The 23,404-nt window shown below is 38.0% G+C and overlaps 1 protein-coding gene across 7 annotated transcripts in view; it reads left to right on the forward strand.

Moving 5' to 3' along the window:
- Positions 1–20,526, forward strand: part of GCSAML (germinal center associated signaling and motility like) — a 63,945-nt gene extending 43,419 nt beyond the window's left edge. For 2 of the 7 annotated variants that reach the window (XM_025399912.1, XM_025399919.1), the window contains exons 3-6: positions 2,238–2,297; positions 9,418–9,467; positions 11,760–11,788; positions 19,047–19,286. In XM_025399912.1, the coding sequence (XP_025255697.1) occupies positions 9,425–9,467; positions 11,760–11,788; positions 19,047–19,286 (312 nt within the window). In that variant the 5' untranslated portion in view covers positions 2,238–2,297; positions 9,418–9,424. Of the gene's footprint in view, positions 1–2,237; positions 2,298–3,787; positions 3,802–9,417; positions 9,468–11,759; positions 11,789–19,046 lie in introns of those variants that run through there. The other 5 variants (XM_025399885.1, XM_025399894.1, XM_025399878.1 and 2 more) reach the window with 4 other exon arrangements.
- Positions 20,527–23,404: the final 2,878 nt, after the last annotated feature.

Consider the following 23,404-nt stretch of genomic DNA (forward strand, 5'->3'; position numbering starts at 1 on the left):
GTAAATTGTGTATGCAGCTGTGTAAGCTGGAATTTTTTATTATTGATGGTATTCATGTGTCAGTTTTTTATTTCATTTTTTCCAAGATATTATTCATTTTAAGCCATCATGTTTATTATAAAGAATTCTTCATCATGTTTGTTGTATGTCTGTAATACTTACTCTGAACTTTCTGTTTTCATTATATTTTGTCTCCATTCCTTATTTCTTTAGTTGGTCTTTCCAGACTTTTGCTATCTTACTGATACTATTCTAAGATATAGTTCCCTATCATATTTATTTTTACCCACAACTTTCTTGTTTCCTTTTTCTTCTCCCAACTTCTTAAGATAAATGCTTACTTTGTCATTATTAGTCATTTATGTTTTCTTATGAATGTATTTTAGCAAGCTATTTTCTTCACACTTCACTTTATCCTTCAAATAGTCTTGTGTAGCTTGCATTATTATTTTATTCTGTGTTTTTAGAAAGTTCCTTTATGATTCCCTGTTTAATGTAAGGATTGTTTAGAATATTACTTATACCTAGACATGTACACTTTTGGTTATAGCTTCTTGGGTTTTAATTTTACTGCTTGATAGTTGGAGAAATCGTGTGCAAATTGCTGATTTTGGGGGATGTTTATTAAGACTTTCTTTGTGGAGTTATGAAGTCACAAGTCAACATCCAACATTTAGAAAGTTTAAAAATAAGAAGAAAAAACCCAGAAGGTATAAAAAATTACTCATAATCTTAATTATTTGGCCAAGATACTTTTGAAGCTTAGTAAAATACCTATTTTTAAAAACAATGGAGTATCAGTTGATTTATTAATTCGGTCAACAAATTTTTGTACATCACCTGTGGCCTGATATTATCTGAATTCCTCTGGATTAAGAAAAACACTTTTTACTTTATTCACAGTAGAATTTAGTATCCAGTTATGTTCAATAATATTAATGATGTAGAATTCCAATTAGGTCCGTACTGATGCTAAGTACTTTCTTGTCTGTCTTGTTTTCAACTTTAAAACACAAACATCCTTTAGATGTATAAGTCAATGAATCGTTAATAACCCCAAGGACAATTATTTTACCAAATTCTTTCTTTATTGACCAGTTTAGGAAGATGGAATCATGAGAAAACTGAACTCCAGGAAAAGGGGGAAAAAAGGAGACACTTAAATTACTTTTTACCTGATTTACAATCTGTGCTTTTAAATAAACATTACATCCAGATTTGACTGTCATTGAGACTATTATACAAAATCTCTACATCAGCAACTGATTCTATAAAAAGCCCCCTCCTCTGTAAATTGATATTCCTTTATGTTTAACAAATATATTCTTTGCTTAGTGGCCTTGTGTGTTGATATCTAGCAATGTTTCTTGAACGTATACATATGAGCTCTATTCAGGGAAGGCACTTTCTCAGCGTTGGTTCGAAATGCCTTCCCTGAATCCTGCTGGTAAGCAGAGGTGAGGCTCTTACATGCAAAGCTACCTAGAAGCAAAAGGATAGACCAGCGCTCCAGAGGTGATAACAGAGGAAAAGAAAACCGTGAAAGAAATGCTGTGTTTGGACAACTGGTGGAGTTGAAAGTTTGATTAACCAAGTCACAAACACAAGCAGCTAACTATTGTGTTAACCATGCAAATCACCTGATTTCTCTAACTTCATCATTTAGTGTTTGCCTGATTATCATAAAGATGATGATAACTGATGGCAAAACACCAAGAGTAATGTGAAAAAATCAGCTTTCCTGAATGTATGTAAAGATCCCAATGTCTTATCTGCACATGAATGGCCACATGCAGCAGGGCCCTGAGAAGCTTGCTGTGGTTCAGCGGGCCAAGACTGACAGTCCTCATAGTCCACAAAGGTGTGTACAAGCAGCTCAGCTTGCCTCAGGTTGTTGCAGAAGTGGCGCCTCCCTGTTGTTAAGGTCTTTCTAGCTTCTTGGGAGCTCTCACCTCTTCTGGAGATTCAGGAAGTTTGCATGTTGGGTCACAATAAATCCAAAGACTGAGAGAATCAAAAGTCAGACTGTGGGCATTTTGTCCCATCAGAGGCCTGGTTTCTGTGGTTAAGTTCTGAAATGCATTCTATCTGGGACTGCTTATTGATTTTGAAGGAAAGGGAAGTTTGTCAAAAAGAAAAGGCAGGTTTGGTTTTAATGGTACAGAAAGTTAGAGAAGAAGGTGAAAAATGTAGAGGGCAGTAACAATCTCTCTTTTTTCTTATGTGTTTCCATATAGTTGCCTGGGAGAGAATCAAAAGAAGCCCAGGAAAGGAAACCCAGATGAGGAAAGAAAACGGTAAGAACAGAGCATATCAGAGTCTTTTTTTTTTTGTTTTCTCTGAGATTACTTCCAGAGTCTGTGCCCCACTCGAACTAACACCTCACAAGGCCACTGTAACAGAGTTCTTTGGTGATTACCTGCATGACCTGGCAGCAGGTTAGACACTGACTCTGTCTAAATAAGAAAGACAGGGTGTTAGCCACGTGTTTTGTTTCTATTGATTATATAATGCGAGCGTAGAAACATAAAGATAGAATAAAGGATGTCTGGTTTTGGTTGGTTATATGCAGTGGCCGTATTTCCCACCTTTTCCTCACAAGTAGCCAGAATAATGTTTGGAAAACATGTCTCATTATGCCTTTTCCTTGCCTGAGACCATTCAATGGTTCTTCACTGCATTCAGAATAAAATGCAAACTCTTCACCAGGGCCTACAATTCTATCAGGATTGGATTCTGCATCTCTCCCATGTGGTTCCTCACCCTCTACCTTCACTCACTGTCTTATATGCTTTCTCCTTTTGTTTGATGTTCTTCAAGCCACCAAACTCAGCCTCACTTTAGGGCATTTCTACAAGCTGGTCTTTTACTTCACAATTAAAATAAATTTCCATATTTGCACTTGGACTGATTGGTAATGTCTCCTCTTGGAGATGCTGGCCCTCATGCCCTTCTCTGAAAGATTATGGAGGAACTTTGCTTCGGCACCCCATGGTTTTATGGCACTAGAAACTACCTGTATTTGTTGTGGCCTTTATCTCAACTTGTAGCTCTATATGTTGTTTGAGCTGTTTATAGTCCACTTCCTTCATAGACCATACGCACTTTAAAGTCACATCTGTTTCACTTGCTAGTGTATATCTGTTGCTCAACCCTCACAAGACACTCAATGGAAAAAAGATAAAAAATAGAGTGGAAAAATGGTAGATATCTAGATGTTGATATCTTGCCTCAGCTTAGATGAACAGAAACACCCTGCCTTGTTGGTTAACCATAGGCTTTTCATATTTTTGCACTAAGCTATTTTTTAATCATTTCATCTCAATGTCTTGGTTTCTGTCTCTGAGATGGCTTCTTCTTCTCTTCCATGGTATGAAGGGGCAGAGGATTGAGGAGATGAGCCAGGTATCTGTTGGTGATGTGAAATGATGTTTGCAGGCATCAGCCCCCTCCTAAATGTTTGAATAACACTTTCCTGCCAAAGGAGAGAGTTGGCTTCATGAGTCAGCACTCAGGGACAGTGGAGTTGGCTATGCCTATCTTGTGACCCTGTCTCATGCTCTCTCCACTCCCCTTACTCCCCTTATGGTTTGTAGCTAGAGAGGAGATAGCAATGATTTAGTGATGTTATTGAACCAAGGTTCTTTTATCAGCTGCTGTGAATCAGTTCTGTATAGCGTCTTTTAAAGTAGACTTTTAGGCATAAACTAGTCATTTAAACTAGGCTTTTGTTTCATCATGTCTAAGGTGAGATCTGCACTAGATGTCATTCTCTAGTATTTTTCTGTTAAAGGAACTGAAGTGTTAACATTTTCAAATACCAGCAAGTCTTTATTACAAGCAGCCAATAACTAAATGTAGATAAATTAAATGTCGTTAGGGTTTTCTCATGCAAGAAAATTTTAGGAGCACGACTCATGGAATTTTCACTAGTCAGCATGGTGAGGAAAATCTGAACCATTTTACCATTCTAGTCAATTGCAGTCAAATAATGTGTTTCACGCGGGCTGAGAAGTGAGTTTCCTTTTTGGCTAATTTCACAGGATGATGTCTATTGAATAAAGTTGGATCTTCTATATCTTCCTGAGTCAATTTTGATTATTAGATTCTTACCAGAATATTATTCAGTAAAACATATTTACAGAAAGGACAGTATGAGCTCTTTCAAGTCACTTAACTTTTGAAGTGTAGGTTTATAGAGGTATAGTACAGTAAAATTCACCCTTATATATACAATTTGATAAGTTTAGGAAAAACATACACAGTCATGTAATCACCACAGTCAAGATACAGAATATTTCTACCACCCCTCCCTTTCCCTTCAACCCCTGGCAACCACTGATCTGATTTCTGTTTTGCATTTTTTTCCAGGATGTCATAGTATCATTGCTTTTATCTTTATTGCATTCTTATTTTTGCTTTCCTTAGTTTTTTAAATTATTGCTATTCTAATTGTTTTGAATTCAAAACTTAAAAATTTTGTTCTCAATTTTTTTTGTTTAGGAATGGAAGCATATATGAATATAAACTTTCCCTCTAAATAATATTTTACCTGTATCCTATGTGTAATTAAAGGAAATACTATTATTATCTAATATTTTGTAACTTTTAATTTATTCTTGGACCTGAGTAGTTTTTAAATTTCAAATATTGTTTTATAGTCTTAAATATAATTTAAATTTTATTTCATTGTTACCAGTATCTGTGTGGCCTGTGTTATTTCTGCTTTATGGATTTTATTAAGGTTTTCTTTGTCCTATATGTTAACTTTGAGACAAATTACTTACATTCTGTAAATTTTGGGTTCTTCATATGCAAAATAGCATTAAAATACTACAATTTTAGCTTGTGTTTATGGAAAAAGAAATCACGGCCTATTTCATCAGCATGATGGCTGTCTGGCACCAACACTCAATACATACTAGCTGGTATCTGTGCACATCATTATGTACCTAGATTTTGAAAATCTATTATGTAATCTTTTGTTCAAAGATTATAATTTTGGAATTTGTCTGCTAGAGAAACATTATTGTGTATTTCAGATATTCATTGTCATTATTTTGCTTACTTGTTATCAGCTGAGAGAAATTAATCTACTGGTTTATTTAAGTTACCTTTCATGTTTTCTTTTTCTTTCTTTCATATGGATTCTAAATAGTTTCATGTGTAGCAATTCATGACGGTATCAGGTGTTTGTTGGTTTTAATCTCTATCATGCCATCTCCTGTCCAGCTCGTTTTCTGAAATGACAGTCTTGCTAAAGTCTTCATCTTCCGGAGTGTGAGAAGGTCCCTGTGATGGGAGATCAAAGACACCAGGGGACATTGCAGGCAGCTTCCTCTCGGATAGGGAGGATAGAGGGACGTCCTGTTTCATTAGTATGGCCTAGTCCAGTTCCCACATATCAGTCTGTATTCATTTACTAAGGCTCTCAAGCAAAGTACCATAGACTGGGTGGCTTAAAGAACCAAAATTTTCTTTCTCACAATTACAGAGACTGGAAGTCTGAGATCAACGTGTTGGCAGAGGTGGGCTGTTTTGTGAAGTCTGTCTTTGGCTTGTCAATGACTGTCTTTTCCCCGAGTCTTCGAATGGTCTTCCCTCTGTGTTATGACTGTGTTTAAATTTTCTGTTCTGACAAAGACACCAGTCATACTGAAACAGGGCCCAATCTTATGACCTCATTTTAATGTAATTACCTCTGTTAAGATCCTATCTCCAAATACAGTCACATTCTGAGGTTCTGGGGATTAGGACTTCAACATGTGGATTTTAAGGGGACACAATTTAGTTCATGAGAGATGTCAAGAAAATCTAAGAGGATTCCTAGAAATCCAGGAATTCCTGCCACTGTCTGGAAGTTTCCAGTGGCCACAGCATGCAGAATTGTTCCACTGTATTTAAGACAGAGTGGACAACCAGTAGGTGCTGATAATCCACAGCCTGGACTTAGACAGGTTTGGATTTTGTGGCTAGAGCCTCAGAATGACACATAACCGAGTGGCCGAATTCTTCATTCACCAACTGCTTTGTTACATAACTTCGCATTTTACAAAGTCCAAATGTGGTTGTGCAGTAATGTTTGCTTTATTTCTTTCCTAAAGTCCTCATAGGTTTTAGATTATCTCAGTACTAAGACATATGACAATACGTTTTCTTTCCTTGGAGAGTAATACAGTTCTTGGATCGTATCTTTCTCCTCACAACTTAGTGAGTGTAATTCCGCTCTGTGGCTGTGGAGCTGGGCCACCTTAAGCGGCTTTCCTGATGACTTGGTTTTACATACGTTTTCCCCAGGAAAATTCAAAAACTCATTATTTGTTCCCTACTCCCACCCCCTAATAATGTATTATTTTCTTTTATACATATGTCTTTATTTTAATTTTTTTTCTCATCTTTCTTGAGCTGATTGAAAAACAAAAATTGTACATATTGAAGGTATACAATATGATGTTTTGATGTGTATATATGGTGAAGTGATTACCACTATAAAGTACATTAACTACTTAATATATTTATTATCTCACACAGTTACCATTGTTTTTGTGTGTGATGAGAATGCTTGAGATCCACTTTCTTAGCGAATTTCAAGCACATGTTGTCACTGGCTGTAGTCACCATATCTCAGTGTTCCGCGCCATTTGTTTTTTCCCCCTGTGAAGTCAGTTTTCAGATTTAAGTATTTATTTTATGACTTTTCTCTTGTTATACTTTTGTTTCATTTGTTTAGATCTTTTTTTTTTTTTTTGAGACCGAGTCTCGCTGTTGCCGCTGGCGCTGGAGTGCAATGGCGCAATCTCGGCTCACTGCAACCTCTGCCTCCTGGGTTCTAGCACTTCTCCCGCCTCAGCCTCCCAAGTACCTGAGACTACAGGTGCACACCATCATGTCTGGATAATATACAGCTTTTTTGTACAGACAGGGTTTTTGCCATGTTGCCCAGTCTGGTCTCAAACTTCTGGGCTCAAGTGATCCACCTGCCTTGGCCTCCCAAAGTGCTGGGAATACAGGCATGAGCCACCATACCTGGCCTATTTTTAAAAGTGATATAGCTAGCATACTTGTACATATTTGGGTGGTACATGTGATATTTTGATAAATGTATACAATGTGTAATGATTAAATCAGAGTACTTGTGATATCCATCTACTCAAACACCAATCTTTTCTTTGTCTTGGGAACATTACAATAATTCTAGCCATTTTGAAATGTACAATAAATTATTGTTAACTATAATTTTCCTCACCATGCTATCAGATACTAGGACTTATTTGTTCTAGCTAACTATATTTTTGTACCCATTAGCTAACTTCTCTTGATTCTTTCCTCTCCCATTAATGTTGTTTTAATTTAACATAAAAATGTTATTCTCTACAATTGTTTTCCTGGTTTAGGCCAGTCCATTTTCCTTCTCTATTTATTATTGTTAATTATTATTCACAATAATTATTAGTAATTATTCCAATAATTGTTCCTTCTCCATTTATTATTGTTAATAACTATTAACAGTAATAAACATATTATTTTTCTGCTTCTAAATATTGTTTCTGCTTTTTTTGTTTTGCTTTTGTTATGCAGTTCATCTTTGTAACTTTGTGCTTAGTATTCTGAATGAAAGTAGATCATTTGTGAGATAAAATTGTGTGTATGCGTGTGTGTTTAAGGAGGGTGCAGAAGAGAACCAAGCTATGGCTGTGACTGAACCAAACTGAGGGCAGCTCACCCGGTGCTGTAAAGCCAAAAACATCCACACTGAGGGTTGCAGCAGGACCAAGGATACATCTATTTGCAGGTCACCAAGCAAGGAGAATCGGTCCCTCAGGCTTAAGACCTGTCCTCTTCAATGGCTGACAATCAAGGGTTTTAAAAGGCGGGGGTAAATTTCCGGAAAGCGGAATTTACAGGCAAAATTGTAAATCAGTACATAGAGATTATAGTTGGTTTGGCCTAAAAAGTTGAGATACCTTGAAGCTGAGGGGGAAGGGTGCCTTATGGGTCATAGGTGGAATGAAAGATTCTTTGATTTGCTATTGTTTAAGGAAGCAAACTTTATCTAAAAATGTGGAGTCAAGAGAAAGGAATGCTAAGGTCTGGCTTCTGGTCATGACTGTCTCAGGCTCCTCAGGAAGAAATGTAGACAAAGCCTGGCAGTGGGAGTTCAGTCCTCAGCGCCCCCGCGCCTGAGGTCTGTGTGCCAGAGGATGCGTGTGGTGGAGGTCCAGGTTTCCTCCTGCTGATCAGGCTGCTCATTTACTTCTCAGGGCTGGCCGGGTGCTGGAATTTCCCCTGAAGAAACTCATGACTTTCCTTTATTTCCTTGCTTGTGGGTGCCCAACAGACTTCCAAGAGGGGTCTCTGCTCTGTTGCAAAATCCAGGCGGTGATTGTGGCATGTCGTTTTAGAATACTTCCTCACAAAATATTCTTCCCTCAGCCCAGGCACATCTCTATACTGTGTAACTGGCTGTCCTTGAGGCGGGCAGCTCATTACGAGTTATATCCTTTTTTCATATTTCCCCTTAAATTTAGGAGTCTGACCGACAGATAAATAAAAGGTGATATGCTGGCAACCCCATCTCCTCACTACCACCTTTGAATCCTCTTTAGTGTGTAAATTGTGTCCCTTTAAAAATAATCTCTATTTCTTTCATCTCTGGCCCACATTTATTATTTTTATTTTATTCTATTTTATTTGGAGGTGGAGTCTTGCTCTGTCACCAGGCTGGAGTGCAGTGGCACGATCTTGGCTCACTGCAACCTCCATCTCCCTGGTTCAAGCAATTCCCCTGCCTCAGCCTCCCGAGTAGTTGGGACTACAGCCACATGCCACTGTGCCCAGCTAATTTTTTTTTTTTTCGTATTTTAGTAGAAACGGGTCTCACCGTGTTGGCCAGGATGGTCTCGATCTCCTGACCTCATGATCTGCCTTCCTTGGCCTCTCAAAGTGCTGGGATATAGGCATGAGCCATTGCACCTGGCCACCACACTTTTTAATGTCTATTACCGTAAAGTTTTAGTTAGAATTTGTAAGACCCTCTCATTTACCTTTAAGGATTTATACACCCTCATCAAGAATAGCAGAAAAGTAAATTTCAAAACTTTCAATTTTCTCTCTTGAATTGTCCTAAATTTCATTATATTATACGTATGTTTTCCATGCATGCGATAATATATCTGATAAGCTAATAATTCCCTTAGCTTCTTGCTGTATGGAGCTTTGTTTTCCACTTTTCATTGTTTATGTAGATTTTTGTGGTTTTTCAAAAAAGGCTGGAGTAAGCAGCCTTTTAATTGTATTTAATATTTGCATGGAAAGTCTAACAATGGCCTTAGGTTAAGGGCAACCAAATGCTTTGAAAGGCATTTTCAGCTTGGGAGAACCTGGAGTATCTCATGTTAACGATCTCTTTCCTTGTAGGCAGGAAATGACTACATTTGAAAGAAAACTTCAAGATCAAGATAAGAAAAGTAAGTCATGGCTGTATAATATTTTTCATAGTAGGGAAGTGCAAATTTAAGCATCCAATTAGCAGACACTCTTGAGCCTATTGTAATAACAGATTGCAGAAGAGGCTGCTTGGAGTTCTTACTCTTTCATAAAATTGATCACATCATTCTTGATATTAAAGTGATATTTGTATATTATTTTTTGAGAGACATTTAAGAAACGCCTGTGGAAGGAAGTTAACCAAAATTCTACTGATTTTAATTTGTATATTGGTGTTCTAAATTAGGACCTCTGAATATTAGCAGGTGATAAAAAGTGTGTTTTTTTTTTTTTTTTTGAGATGGAGTCACACCCTGTCACCCAGGCTGGAGTGCAGTGTCGTGATCTCGGCTCACTGTAAGCCGCCGCCTTCCGGGTTCAAGCGATTCTCCAGCCTCAGGCTCCTGAGTAGCTGGGATTACAGGCAGACACCACCACACCCAGCTAATCTTTGTATTTTTAGTAGAGATGGGGTTTCAGCATGTTGGCCAGGCTGGTCTCAAACTCCTGACTTCATGATCCACCTACTTTGGCCTCCCAAAGTACTGGGATTACAGGCATGAGCCACCACTCCTGGCCCCTAAAAAGTGTATTATTTTGTTCTCAAAAAGTTGAAAGAAGTTGGTGGTGCACTCCTGTAGTCCCAGCTACTTGGAAGGCTAAAGTAGAAGGATTCCTTGAGGCCAGAAATTAGAGTTCAGCCTGAGCAATGTAGCAAGAGCCTGTCTTTAAAAAAAAAAAAAAAAAAAAAGAATTTGCTCTGTTTGCCATAGTATCTAGGTATAGTAATAATGTCATTACTCGAAATCCACAGTTATGAATAACAGGGCTCAGCCCCTGTGGACAAGTATACCTAAAGGAAACTCTGTTTATTTTTACCCCCAACTTTATTGAGGTATAACTGACAAATAAAAATTGCCTATATTCAAGGTGTGCAATGCGATGATTTGATATATGTATACACTGTGTAATGATTACTACACCAAATTAATATATCCATCACTATACATAGCTACCATCCTGTATGAATGTGGGGACATAAGGGCACTTGAGATCTATTCCCTTACCAAATTTCAAATAAAGAATACTATGTTGCTAACAAACAAACAATGGGGAAAGGATTTCCTATTCAATCCGTGGTGCTGGGTTAACTGGCTAGCCATATGGGGAAGATAGAAACTGGACCCCTTCCTTACGCCATATACAAAAATTAACTCAAGATGGATTAAAGACCCAAATGTAAAACCCAAAACTATAAAAACCCTGTAAAACAACCTAGGCAATACCATTCAGAGCATAGGAATGAGCAAATATTTCATGATGAAAACATCAAAAACAATTGTAAGAAAAGCAGAAATGGACAAATGGGATCTAATTAAACTAAAATATTTCTGCACAGCAAAAATAACTAACAAGAGTGAACAGACAACTGGTCACAGTGACTCATGCCTGTAATCCCAGCACCTTGGGAGGCCGAGGTGGGCAGATCATGAGGTCAGGAGATTGAGACCATCCTGGCTAACATGGTGAAACCCCCTCTCTACTGAAAATGCAAAAATTAGCTGAGCGTGGTGGCTTGTGCCTGTAGTCCCAGCTACTTGGGAGGCTGAGGCAGGAGAATCGCTTGAACCCAGGAGGTGAAGGTTGTGGTGAGCCGAGATAGCATCATTGCACTCCAGTCTGGGCGACAGAGTTAGACTCTGTCTCAAAAAAAAAAAAAAAAAAAATTAGTAGTGGATTTCAGATTCACACATATGTAAATTGCTTCACCATTCACAGATGGAATCAACATGAATCTGCATATTTGTATGTAACTTGAAATCGTTACTTGTGTTATTTCTGTACCTACCTCTATAGTGAGTGTTCATTTTAAAGAATTGTATAATTTTCCTGTAATATTTACATAAAATTTATATCTTAAATTTGCACCTATAATCATTCTTTCTTTATGCTTATTATATTGCATTGACAGCACATTTATGAACATTTTATTACCAAATTTTGAAATCCATTTTATTCAGTACATTAATGTACTTTATTTACAGAAAGAACATACTATTGATGGTGTCTCAGAACACATGTTCTTTCTTGATTTTGTCACTCAGCCTTGAGAACTTCAATTATAAGACGGAGTAATGTCAGATGTTTCGATAATAGGCCTCTGCAGTTTTATTATTTCTACACTCTGTTTTTTTCACCTTTTCCTTCAATCTGTGATGCTGCAAAAGTCTCACAATGCTTTCCTTTCTTTCTTTCTTTTGTTAATATTCCAGGCAAAGAAGTTTCATCCATTTCTAATCAGGTAAGTAGAAAACAAAAAGCAAGACAAAAGAAAAACACAAACTTTTATTATGTTTGTCTGATAAATGTCAAAATACAGATGATTTATTCAAGAGTAGCATCTGTCTTCCTTCATTTGTAATTTCTAAATGTACTTTTAGAAATCGTTCATATTTTAAATAATTTATATGGCCATTGTAATGCAGAAATGAAAGGAAATAAAAAATCAAAAAGTATTTTAACTGATCTAGATGAGTAGCAAGTTCTTATTGTTTTGGCCTCAATTCTGCTGAAGTCTAATTTTATTTATTTATTTATTTTATTTATTTATTGAGACAGAGTCACACTTTGTCATCCAGGCTGGAGTGCAATGGCACAATCTTGGCCCACTTCAACCTCCGCCTCCTGGGTTCAAGTGATTCTGGTGCCTCAGCCTCCCAGGTAGCTGGCTTTACAGGTGTGCACCACCACACCTGGCTAATTTTTTATTTTTAGTAGAGACAGGGTTTCGCTGTGTTGGCCAGGCTAATCTTGAACTCCTGGCCTCAAGTGAATCCACTAGCCTCTGCCCCACAAAGTGCAGGGGTAACAGGCATGAGTCACTGTGTCCAGCCTATTATTTTAATTTTCAAAGTTATTATGACAAAAACAGATGAAATTAAGTAAATTTATACTTATAAACTGACCACCATAAAAGATTAATTATTTTTAGCTTTCCACATTCCCTTTCAAACCTTATATCAACAGGCCCCGATGTGTGATGTTCCACTCCCTGTGCCCATATGTTCTCATTGTTCAACTCCCACTTATGAGTGGGAACATGCAGTGTTTGGTTTTCTGTTCCTGTGTTAGTTTGCTGAGAATGATGGTTTCCAGCTTCATCCATGTCCCTCCAAAGACCATAAACTTATTCTTTTTATGGCTGCATAGTATTCCATGGTGTGTTTATGGTACATTTTCTTTATCCAGTCTAACATTGATGGGCATTTGTGTTGGTTCCAAGTCTTTGCTATTGTGAATAGGGCTGCAATAAAAATACATGTGCATATGTCTTTATAGTAGAACAATTTATAATCCTTTGGGTATATACCCAGTAATGGGATCGCTAGGTCAAGTGGTATTTCTAGTTCTAGATCCTTAAGGAATTGCCACACTGTCTTCTACAATTTACACTCCCACCAACAGTGTTAAAACATTCCTATTTCTCCACATCCTCTCCAGCATCTGTTGTTTCCTGATTTTTAATGATCACCATTCTAACTGGCATGAGATGGTATCTCATTGTGGTTTTGATTTGCATTTCTCTAATGACCAGTGATAATTAGCTTTTTTTCATATGTTTCTTTGGCTGCATAAATGTCTTCTTTTGAGAAGTGTCTGTTCATATCCTTCACCTACTTTTTGATGGTGTTGTTTTTTTCTTGTGAATTTGTTTAAGTTCTTTGTAGATTCTGGATATTAGCACTTTGTTAGGCAGATAGATTGCAACAATTTTCTGCCATTCTGTAGATTGCCTGTTCACTCTGATGATAGTTTATTTTGCCATGCAGAAGCCCTTTAGTTTAATTTGATCCCATTTGTCAATTTTGGCTTTTGTTGCAATTGCTTTTGGTGTTTTAGTCATGAAGTCTTTGCCCATGCCTATGTCCTGAATGGTATTGCCCAAGTTTTCTTCTAGGATTTTTATAGTTTTAGGTCTTATGTTTAAATCTTTAATCAAACTTGAGTTAATTTTTGTATAAGGTGTAAGGAAGGGGTCCAGTTTCAGTTTTCTGCATATGGCTAGCCAGTTTTCCTAACACCATTTATTAAATAGTGAATCATTTTCCCATTGCTTCTTTTTGTCAGGTTTGTCAAAGATCAGATGGTTGTAGCTGTGTGGTGGTATTTCTGAGGCCTCTGTTCTGTTCCATTGGTCTATATATCTGTTTTGGTAGCAGTACCATGCTGTTTTGGTTACTGTAGCCTTGTAGTATAGTTTGAAGCGAGGTAGCATGATGCTTCCAGCTTTGTTCTTTTTGCTTAGGATTGTCTTGGCTATATGTGCACTTTTTTGGTTCCTTATGAAATTTAAAGAAGCTTTTTTCTAATTATGTGAAGAAAGTCAATGGTAGCTTGATGGGAATAGCATTGAATCTATAAATTACTTTGGGCAGTATGGCCATTTTCACAATATTGATTCTTCCTATCCATGAGCATGGAGTGTTTTTCCATTTGTTAGTGTCCTCTCTTATTTCCTTGAGCAGTGGTTTTTAGTTCTCCTTGAAGAGATCCTTCACGTCCCTTGTAAGTTGTATTCCTAGGTATTTTATTCTTTTTGTAGCAATTGTGAATGAGAGTCCACTCCTGATTTGGCTCTCTGTTTGTCTATTATTGGTGTAGAGGAATGCTTGTGAATTTTGCACATTGATTTTGTATTCTGAGACTTTGCTGAAGTTGCTTATCAGCTTAAGGAGTTTTTGGACTGAGACTATGGCATTTTCTAAATATACAATCATGTCATCTGCAAACAGAGACAATTTGACTTTTTCTCTTCCTATTTGAATATGTTTTATTTCTTTCTCTTGCCTGTTTGCCCTGGTCAGAACTCCCAATACTATGTTGAATAGGAGTAGAGAGAGAGGGCATACTTTTCTTGTGCTGGTTTTCCAAGGGAATGCTTCCAACTTTTGCCCATTCAGTATGATGTTGACTGTGGGTGTGCCATAAATAGCTCTTATTATTTTGAGATAGCTTTGATCAGTACCTAGTTTACTGAGTGCTCTTAGCATCAAGGGGTGTTAAATTTTATCGAAGGTCTTTTCTGCATCTATTGAGATATTCATATGGTTTTTGTCATTGATTCTTTTTATGTAATGGATTACATTTGTTGATTTGTGTATGTTGAACCAGGCTTGCATCCTAGGGATGGAGCCGACTTGATCATGGTGGATAAGCTTTTTAATGTGCTGCTGGGTTTGGTTTTCCAGTATTTTATTGAGGATGTTCGCATTGATGTTCATCAGGGATATTGGCCTGAAATTTTCTATGTTTGTTTTGTCTCTGGCAAGTTTTCATATCAAGATGATGCTGGCCTCATAAAGTGAGTTAGGGAGGAGTCCCTATTTTTCTATTGTTTGGAATAGTTTGGGAAGGAATGGTACCAGCTCCTCTTTGTACCTCTGGTAGAATTCAGCTGTGAATCTATCTAGTTCTGGGCTTTCTTGGTTGGTAGGCTAATTAATTACTGCTTCAATTTCAGAACTTGTTATTGGTCCATTCAGGGATTCAACTTCTTCCTGGTTTAGTCTTGGAAGGTGTATGTGTCCAGAAATTTATCCATTTCTTCTAGATTTTCTAGTTTGTTTGTGTAAAAGTGTTTATAGTATTCTCTAATTGTAGTTTGTATTTCTGTGGGATCAGTGGTAACCTCCCCTCTATTATTTTTTTAGGGTGTCTATTTGATTATTCTGTCTTTCTTCATTATTATTCTGGCTAGTGGACTATCTATTTTGTTAATCTTTTCAAAAAATCAGCTCCTGGATTCATTGATGTTTTGAAGGGTTTTTCACATCTCTATCTCCTTCAGTTCTGCTCTGATCTTAGTTATTTCTTGTCTTCTGCTAGCTTTTGAATTTGTTTGCTGTTGCTTCTCTAGTTGTTTTAATTGTGATATTAGGGTGTTGATTTTAGATTTGTCCCGCTTTCTCCTGTTTGCATTTAGTGCTATAAATTTCCCTCTAAACACTGCTTTAGCTGTGTCGCAGAGATTCTGGTATGCTATGTCTTTGTTCTCATTGGTTTCAAAGAACATCTTTATTTCTGCCTTCATTTTGTTTACCATTATGTAATGGCCTTCTTTGTCTCTTTTGATCTTTGTTGGTTTAAAGTCTGTTTTATCAGATTGCAACTCCTGCTCTTTTTTGCTTCCCATTTGCTTGGTACATCTTCCTCCATCCCTTTATTTTGAGTGTATGTGTGTCTCTGCATGTGAGATGGGTCTCCTGAATACAGCACACCAATGGATCTTGACTCTTTATCTAATTTGCCAGTCTGTGTCTTTTAAATGGGGCATTTAGCCCATTTACATTTAAGGTTAATATTTGTTAAATGTAAATTTAACAAATATTATTATGTGTGAATTTGATTTAAGGTTAATATTTGTTAAATGTAAATGTAAGGTTAACCTTTAAGGTTAATATTTGTTAAATGTAAATTTAATAAATTTACTTTTATTAAAAATTAAATTTACATTTAATTTATATTATTTATATTAAATTACATTAATAAATTATAATTTATATTATTTATATTAATTTACATTAATACATTTACATTTATTACAAATTAAATGTAAATTTAACAAATATTGTTATGTGTGAATTTGATCCTGTCATTATGATGCTAACTGGTCATTTTGCTCATTGGTTGAGTGGTTTCTTCATAGTGTCGATGGACTTTACATTTTGGTTTGTTTTGTTTTTGCAGTGGGTGGTATTGGTTTTTCCTTTGTATATGTAGTGCTTCCTTCAGAACGTCTTGTAAGGCAGGCCTCGTGGTGACAAAATCCCTCAGTATTTCCTTCTCTGTAAAGAATTTTATTTCTCCTTCACTTATGAAGCTTAGTTTAGCTAGATATGAAATTCTCGGTTGAAAATTCTTGTCTTTAAGAATGTTGAATATTGGCCCCCACTCTCTTCTGGCTGTAGGGTTTCTGCAGAGAGATCTGCCATTAGTCTGATGGGCTTCCCTTTGAGGGTAACCCAACCTTTCTCTCTGGTTGTCCTTAACATTTTTTCCTTCATTTCAACCTTGGTGAATCTGATGATTATGTGTCTTGGGGTTGCTCTTCTCAAGGAATATCTTTGTGATGTTCTCTGTATTTCCTGAATTAGGATGTTGGCCTGTCTTGCTAGGTTGGGGAAATTCTCCTGGATAATATCCTGAAGTGTGTTTTCCAACTTGGTTCCATTCTCCCCGTCACTTTCAGGTACACCAATCAAATGTAGGTTTGGTCTTTGTTCATATAGTCTCATATTTCTTGGAGGCTTTGTTTGTTCCTTTTCATTCTTTTTTCTCTAACCTTGTCTTCATGCTTTATTTCATTAAGTTGATCTTCTATGTCTGATATCTTTTTTTCTGCCTGATCAGTTTGGCTATTGATACTTGTGTGTGCTTCACGAACTTCTCGTGCTGTGTTTTTCAGCTCCATCAGGTCATTTATGTTCTTCTCTAATCTGGTTATTCTAGTTAGCAATTCCTGTAACCTTTTTTCAAGGTTTTTGCTTCCTTGCATTGGGTTAGAACATGCTCCTTTAGATCAGAGGAGTTTATTACCCACCTTCTGAAGCCTACCTCTGTCAATTTGACAAACTCATTTTCCATCCAGTTTTGTTCCCTTGCTGGCAAGGAGTTGTGATCCTTCGGAGGAGAAGAGTCACTCTGGTATTTGGAATTTTCAGCCTTTTTGAGTTGCTTTTTCTTCATCTTTGTGGATTTATCTACCTTTGGTCTTTGCTCTTGGTGACCTTTGTATGGAATTTTTGCATGGTTGTCCTTTTTGTTGATGTTGATGCTATTGCTTTCTGTTTGTTAATTTTCCTTCTAACAGTCAGGTCCCTATTCTGCAGGTCTGCTGGAGTTTGCTAGGGGTCCACTCCAGATTCTTTTTGCCTGTGTATCACCAGTGGAGACTGCAGAACAGCAAAGATTGCTGCCTGCTCCTTCCTCTGGAAGCTTTGTCCCAGTGGGGCACCTGCCAGATGCCAGCTGGAGCTCTCCTGTATGAGGTGCCTGTCGATCCCTGTTGGGAGGTGTTTCCTTGTCAGGAGGCATGGGGGTCAGGGACCCCCTTGAGGAGGCAGTCTGTCCCTTAGCAGTGCTTGAGCACTGTGCTGGGAGATCTGCTGCTCTCTTCAGAGCTGACAGGAAGGAATATTTAAGTCTGCTGAAGCTGCGCTCATAGCCTTCTCTTCTGTAAGCCCCTGACTGGGGCCGCTGCCTTTCTTTCACAGATGCCCTGCACAGAGAGGAGAAATATAGAGAGGCAGTCTGGCTACAGTGGCTTTGCAGTGTTGGTGTGGGCTCTGTCCAGCCCGAATTCCCCTGTGGCTTTGTTTACACTGTGAGGGGAAAACTGCCTACTCAAGCCTCAGTAATGGCGGATGCCCCTCCCTGCACCAAGCTCAAATGTCCCAGGTCGACTTCGGACTGCTGTGCTGGCATTAAGAATTTCAAGCCAGTGGATCTTAGCTTGCTGGGCTCCATGAGGGTGGGACCCACTGAGCAAGACCACTTGGCTCCCTGGCTTCAGCCCCTTTTCCAGGGGAGTAAACCGTTCTTTCTCACTGGTGTTCCAGGCACCACTGGGGTACGAAAAAATCTCCTGCAGCTAGCTCAGTGTCTGCTCGAATGGCCAGTCAGTTTTGTGCTTGAAACCCAGTTTTATGCTTGAAACCCAGGGCCCATGTCATGTAGGCACCCAAAGGAATCTCCTGGTCTGTGGGTTGTGAAGACCATGGGAAAAGCGTAGTATCTGGGCTGGATAGCACTGTCCCTCAAGGTATGGTTCCTCATGACTTCTCTTGGCTAGAGGAGGGAGTTCCCTGATCCCTTGCACTTCCTGTGTGAGGTGACGCCCCACCCTGCTTCTGCTTACCCTCTGTGGGCTATACCCACTGTCTAAACAGTCCCACTGAGATGAACTGGGTACCTCAGTTGGAAATGCAGAAATCACCCACCTTCTGTATTGGTCTTGCTGGGAGCTGCAGACCAGAGCTATTCCTATGCAGCTTTGTTCTTTTTGCTTAGGATTGTCTTGGCTAAACAGGCTCTTTTTTGGTTCCATATGGAATTTAAAGTAGTTTTTTTCTAGTTCTGTGAAGAAAGTCAATGGGAGCTTGATGGAAATAGCATTGAATCTGTAAATTACTTTGGGCAGTATTTCCGTTTTTATGATATTGATTCTTTCTATGCTTGAACATGGAATATTTTTCCATTTGTTTGTTTCCTCTGTTATTTCCTTGAGCAGTGGTTTTTAGTTCTCCTTGAAGAGGTCTTTCACTTCCCTTGTAAGCTGCATTCCTAGCTATTTTATTCTCTTTGTAACAATTGTAAATGGGAGTTCACTCATGATTTGGCTCTCTGCTTGTCTATTATTGGTGTATAGGAATGCTTGGGTTTTGGATACCTTAGGTGTAAGAGCACCACTGGGTATATAAAGAAGAAGGGAAGGTAGTACACTGAGTTCAATTTATGAATGACCCTGGGTCCTTGATTTCTTTTCTCTTTGTGCTTGGCAGGAAAACGAGAATGGCAGTGGTTCTGAAGAAGTGTGCTACACTGTCATTAATCACATCCCCCATCGGAGATCTTCCCTGAGCTCCAATGATGATGGCTATGAGAACATTGACTCCCTCACAAGGAAAGTGAGAGAATTTAGAGAAAGGTCAGAGACAGAATATGCCCTTCTTAGGACTTCTGTTAGTAGGCCTTATTCCTGCACCCATGAGCATGATTACGAAGTTGTGCTTCCACACTAAAACCCTCAAGCCGCTTTATCACCTTGTAGCAATGAAGATGATGCAGAACAGCAGACTCTGGAGAAGTTCTTCACCCTGAGCAGTGCATGAAACATTCCTTTCTGGCTAAAGTTTAGAAATATTATCTTATTATATATCCTTAGGCAACTCTGAAATGTGGCATCTCTGTGGTTTAGGTGGAATCATAGAAATTGAAACAATGATCTAAAATATTCTATGTGTTTTTGCTTGCAAAGTTTGAGGACATGGAGGTGATAAAAAAACTTTCTTAGGACAATAATGTAAAATGAAAATAAATTCCTAATCCCCCTGACTAACTGAATGGACCACCTTCTGGGCCAAGGAGACCTCAGATGATCTTGAAAGACTGAATTCTGGCCATGATAGGAAGGGAGATGAGACACACCTTGTTATACCCCTTCCCTTTTGGAGTTTAGGCACAAGTGACCAGGATGAGTCATAAGACTGATGAAACAGACTGATTGTGGCAATAAGAGTCCCAATTCCTACCTGACTCTGGTGTAGATCACACGCTGTCTGAGGGATTCCATCTATGAGACTTTGTCTACATAACAAAGACCTTGGTTTCCACAACCCCTTTATTTTAGCTAAAGCATTCTTTTCTACTGACTTCTTAAGTCTTTAGACAAAGCTTAACTCTTTCAACCAATTGCCAATCAGAAAATATTTGAATCTACCTATGACCTGTAAGCTCTTTCCTGCTTCAAGATCTTGCCTCTTTAAGCTGAACCAATGTGCACTTTCCATGTATTGATTTGTGTCTTTGCTTGTAACTCCTGTCTCCCTAAAATGTATAAAACTAAACGGTAACCTGACCACCTCAGGCACACTTTCTCAGGACCTCCTGAGAGTGTACCCCAGGCCATGGTAACTCATATTGGCTCAGAATCAACCTCTTTAAATATTTTACAGAATTTGGCTTTGGTTACCAATAAATCTCCACAAATAAATGTCCAAGAATCTTCAATTCCAACCCTGCTCACCAAAGTTCAAATGCCAACATCTCCCCATCCAATTACCTATTTCATTTTTGAGGTGTAATCTACTCAATAAACTGTATAAGACCAGTGACCAGACCCTTTGCTAACCTGATATTTACTTCAATTTTTCTTTTTCTGTGTACTGGAGATTTTTGCTTATAAACTTACAGTAATAGTTCAGAAATTAATAGTTTTTGACATTGGCTTTTCTGAGAAGAAAATTGAAAGTGTCACAAAATAAAAAAAAAAGATGAAATGAATCATATATAATTGTCCATTTTTTCAATTTTCTAGCCAATAGAGAATTGAAGGATTCTGTTTAAATATTAGTAAAAATTGAAAATAAACTTGTGCTTATGCTTTGTGTGCAACACACTAGTTAATTTAACCTGTGACTAGTTATCTCTACTGAAGGTGGATGTATAGTTTCTGGTTTTAAAATTCAAGCAAACTGGAAAATAATCCATCTAATTATACTTTCTTTCCCAAGAAATTTTTAAATGATATGCCAGCTTCCTAATTTGGAGATAAAAGCCTTAATTGACAATGCATTTATGATATATATTTTTTGTATAGTTACAGTATACAAGTTGAATATCCCTTAGATAGATGCTTGAGAGCAGAAGTGTTTTGGATTTAAGATTTATTTTTGGATTTTGGAATATTTCCATACACATAATGAGGGAGTTGGAAGATGGGATTCAAGTCTAATCATAAAATTCACTGACAGACTGGATTAAGAAAATATGACACATATACACCATGGAATACTATGCAGCCATGAAAAAGGATGAGTTCGTGTCCTTTGTAGGGACATGGATGCAGCTGGAAACCATCATTCTCAGCAAACTATTGCAAGAACAGAAAACCAAATACTGCATGTTCTCACTCATAGGTGGGAATTGAACAATGAGATCACTTGGACACAGGAAGGAGAACATCACACACCGGGTCCTATTGTGGGGAGGGGGGAGGGGGAGGAATAGCATTAGGAGATATACCTAATGTAAATGATGAGTTAATGGGTGCAGCACACCAACATGGTACATGTATACATATGTAACAAACCTGCACGTTGTGCACATGTACCCTAGAACTTAAAGTATAATAATAATAATAATAAACTTATGTTTGATATACACCTTATCTAAATAGCCTGAAGGTAATTTTATATAATATTTTAAATAATTTTATGCCTGAAACAGAGTTTGTGTACATTGGACCATCAGAAAGCAAAAGTGTCACTATTTCAAGTCAGTGCTCAACAACTTTCAGATGTTAGGCTGGTGATACAGTTCATGCTGGTGATCCGAGTACTTTGGGAAGCCGAGACAGGTGGTTCTCTTGAGTCTGGGAGTTTGAGGCCAGCCTGCACAACACAGGGAGACCTCGTTTCTACAAATAATTTAAAAATTAGCCAGGTGTGGTGGCACACACCTGTACTCAGATAATTTCTCAAACAGAAATGGCCAAATGGGTGATTTTTTATCAATTCATGGGCTGTGGCCAGTGGTTTGGTGGATGGTGAGAGACTTGGAATGAATATGATTGGACAATTGGTGGCAAGGAGGTCTGCGAAAGAATTATGTGGATGGACCTGTCTTGACAGGCTAAAAACCTGAAGATATTGTGTTATATGAGTGCTCACCAAAGAGTGACGTCAGCAGAGAAACTTTAATAGTCAACAGTGTGTGGATACCAGTCAGCCTCTTTCCCCAGTCACCCAGTCATCACACAGTGGGCTCCCAAACGAGTGGCCATGGTGGCAGGGATGGAGATTTTGCATAATTTCCATTCTTCAAGGCTGACTGCGGTCACTGCTGATTGCCCAATCTGCCAGCAGCAGAGACAAACATTGGGCCCGTGATATGGCAGCATTCCACAGGGTGATGAGACAGCTGCCGGGCGGCAGGTTGATTACACTGCAACACTTCTGTCATGGAAGGTAGTTCTTACTGAAATACACACTTACTCTGGATGTGGATTTGCCTTCTCCGCACATTATGGTTCTACCAAAAGTAACATCTGCAGACTTACAGCGTGCCTTATCCACCATGATGTTACTTTACACAGCTTTGCTTCTGATTAAGGAATTCACTTCACAGCAAACAGAGTGTGCCAATGAGTTCATGCTCATGAATTATGAATTCACTGGCCTTACCATGTTCCCCATGATCCTGAAGCAGTTGACTTGTAAGAATAGTGGAATAGCCTTTGGAAGACTCAGTATCAGTATCAGTTTGGTGGTAAAACCTTGAAGGGTTGTGAGACAGGTTCTCTATGATGCTATATAGACTCTGAATCAATGTCCAATATATGGTGAGGATTCATGGGTCCAGGAACCAAAGGATGGAAATGGAATTTGCATCATTCATTATTATTCTTAGTGATCCACTGACAAACAATTTTTGTCCTCATGATTTTAAGCTCTGCTTGCCTAGAGGTCTTGGTTCCAGAGGGAGTAATGCTTAGGCCAGGAGACAAAACAACATTTCTTTTAAACTGGAAATTAAGACTGCCACCTGGCCACTTTGAGCTCTTTGTTCCTCTGGATCAAAAGGTAAAAAGGAGAATTACTATAGTGGTTGGGGTAATCGATACTGACTAAAACGGACAAATTGGACTGCTACTCCAACACTCTACACAGTACTATCATGCTCTGTGATTAAAGTCAGGGGAAAACTACAACAACTTGATTGAGACAGGACTATTAATGGCTCAGATCCTTCAGGAATAAAGGTCTGGGTTGCTTCACCAGGTGAAGAACTACAACCAAGATGCTTGCAAAGGCAAAAAGTACATAGAATCTAAAAGAAGGCAGTTATAAATACCAGCTACAATCAAGTGACTAGTTACAGAAATGAGGACTGTATTGTTATATTTCTTCTTTATTTTGTTGTGAATATGTTTGTATGAATGCATATATGTACAGACAAATAAACATATGTATATTACATATGTATTTTATGTATTACATATACATATATGCATATGTATACACATATTAAGCAAATATCTTTGATGTCTTCCCTCTCTTATCCTCTTATGATGTAAGATAAGATGTATTACTTTTACATCACAGTATGTAAGTTATGGGATATCAAAGAGAAAATAACG

The sequence above is a fragment of the Theropithecus gelada genome, chromosome 1, assembly GCF_003255815.1.
Source record: "Theropithecus gelada isolate Dixy chromosome 1, Tgel_1.0, whole genome shotgun sequence".
Taxonomy (NCBI): domain Eukaryota; kingdom Metazoa; phylum Chordata; class Mammalia; order Primates; family Cercopithecidae; genus Theropithecus; species Theropithecus gelada.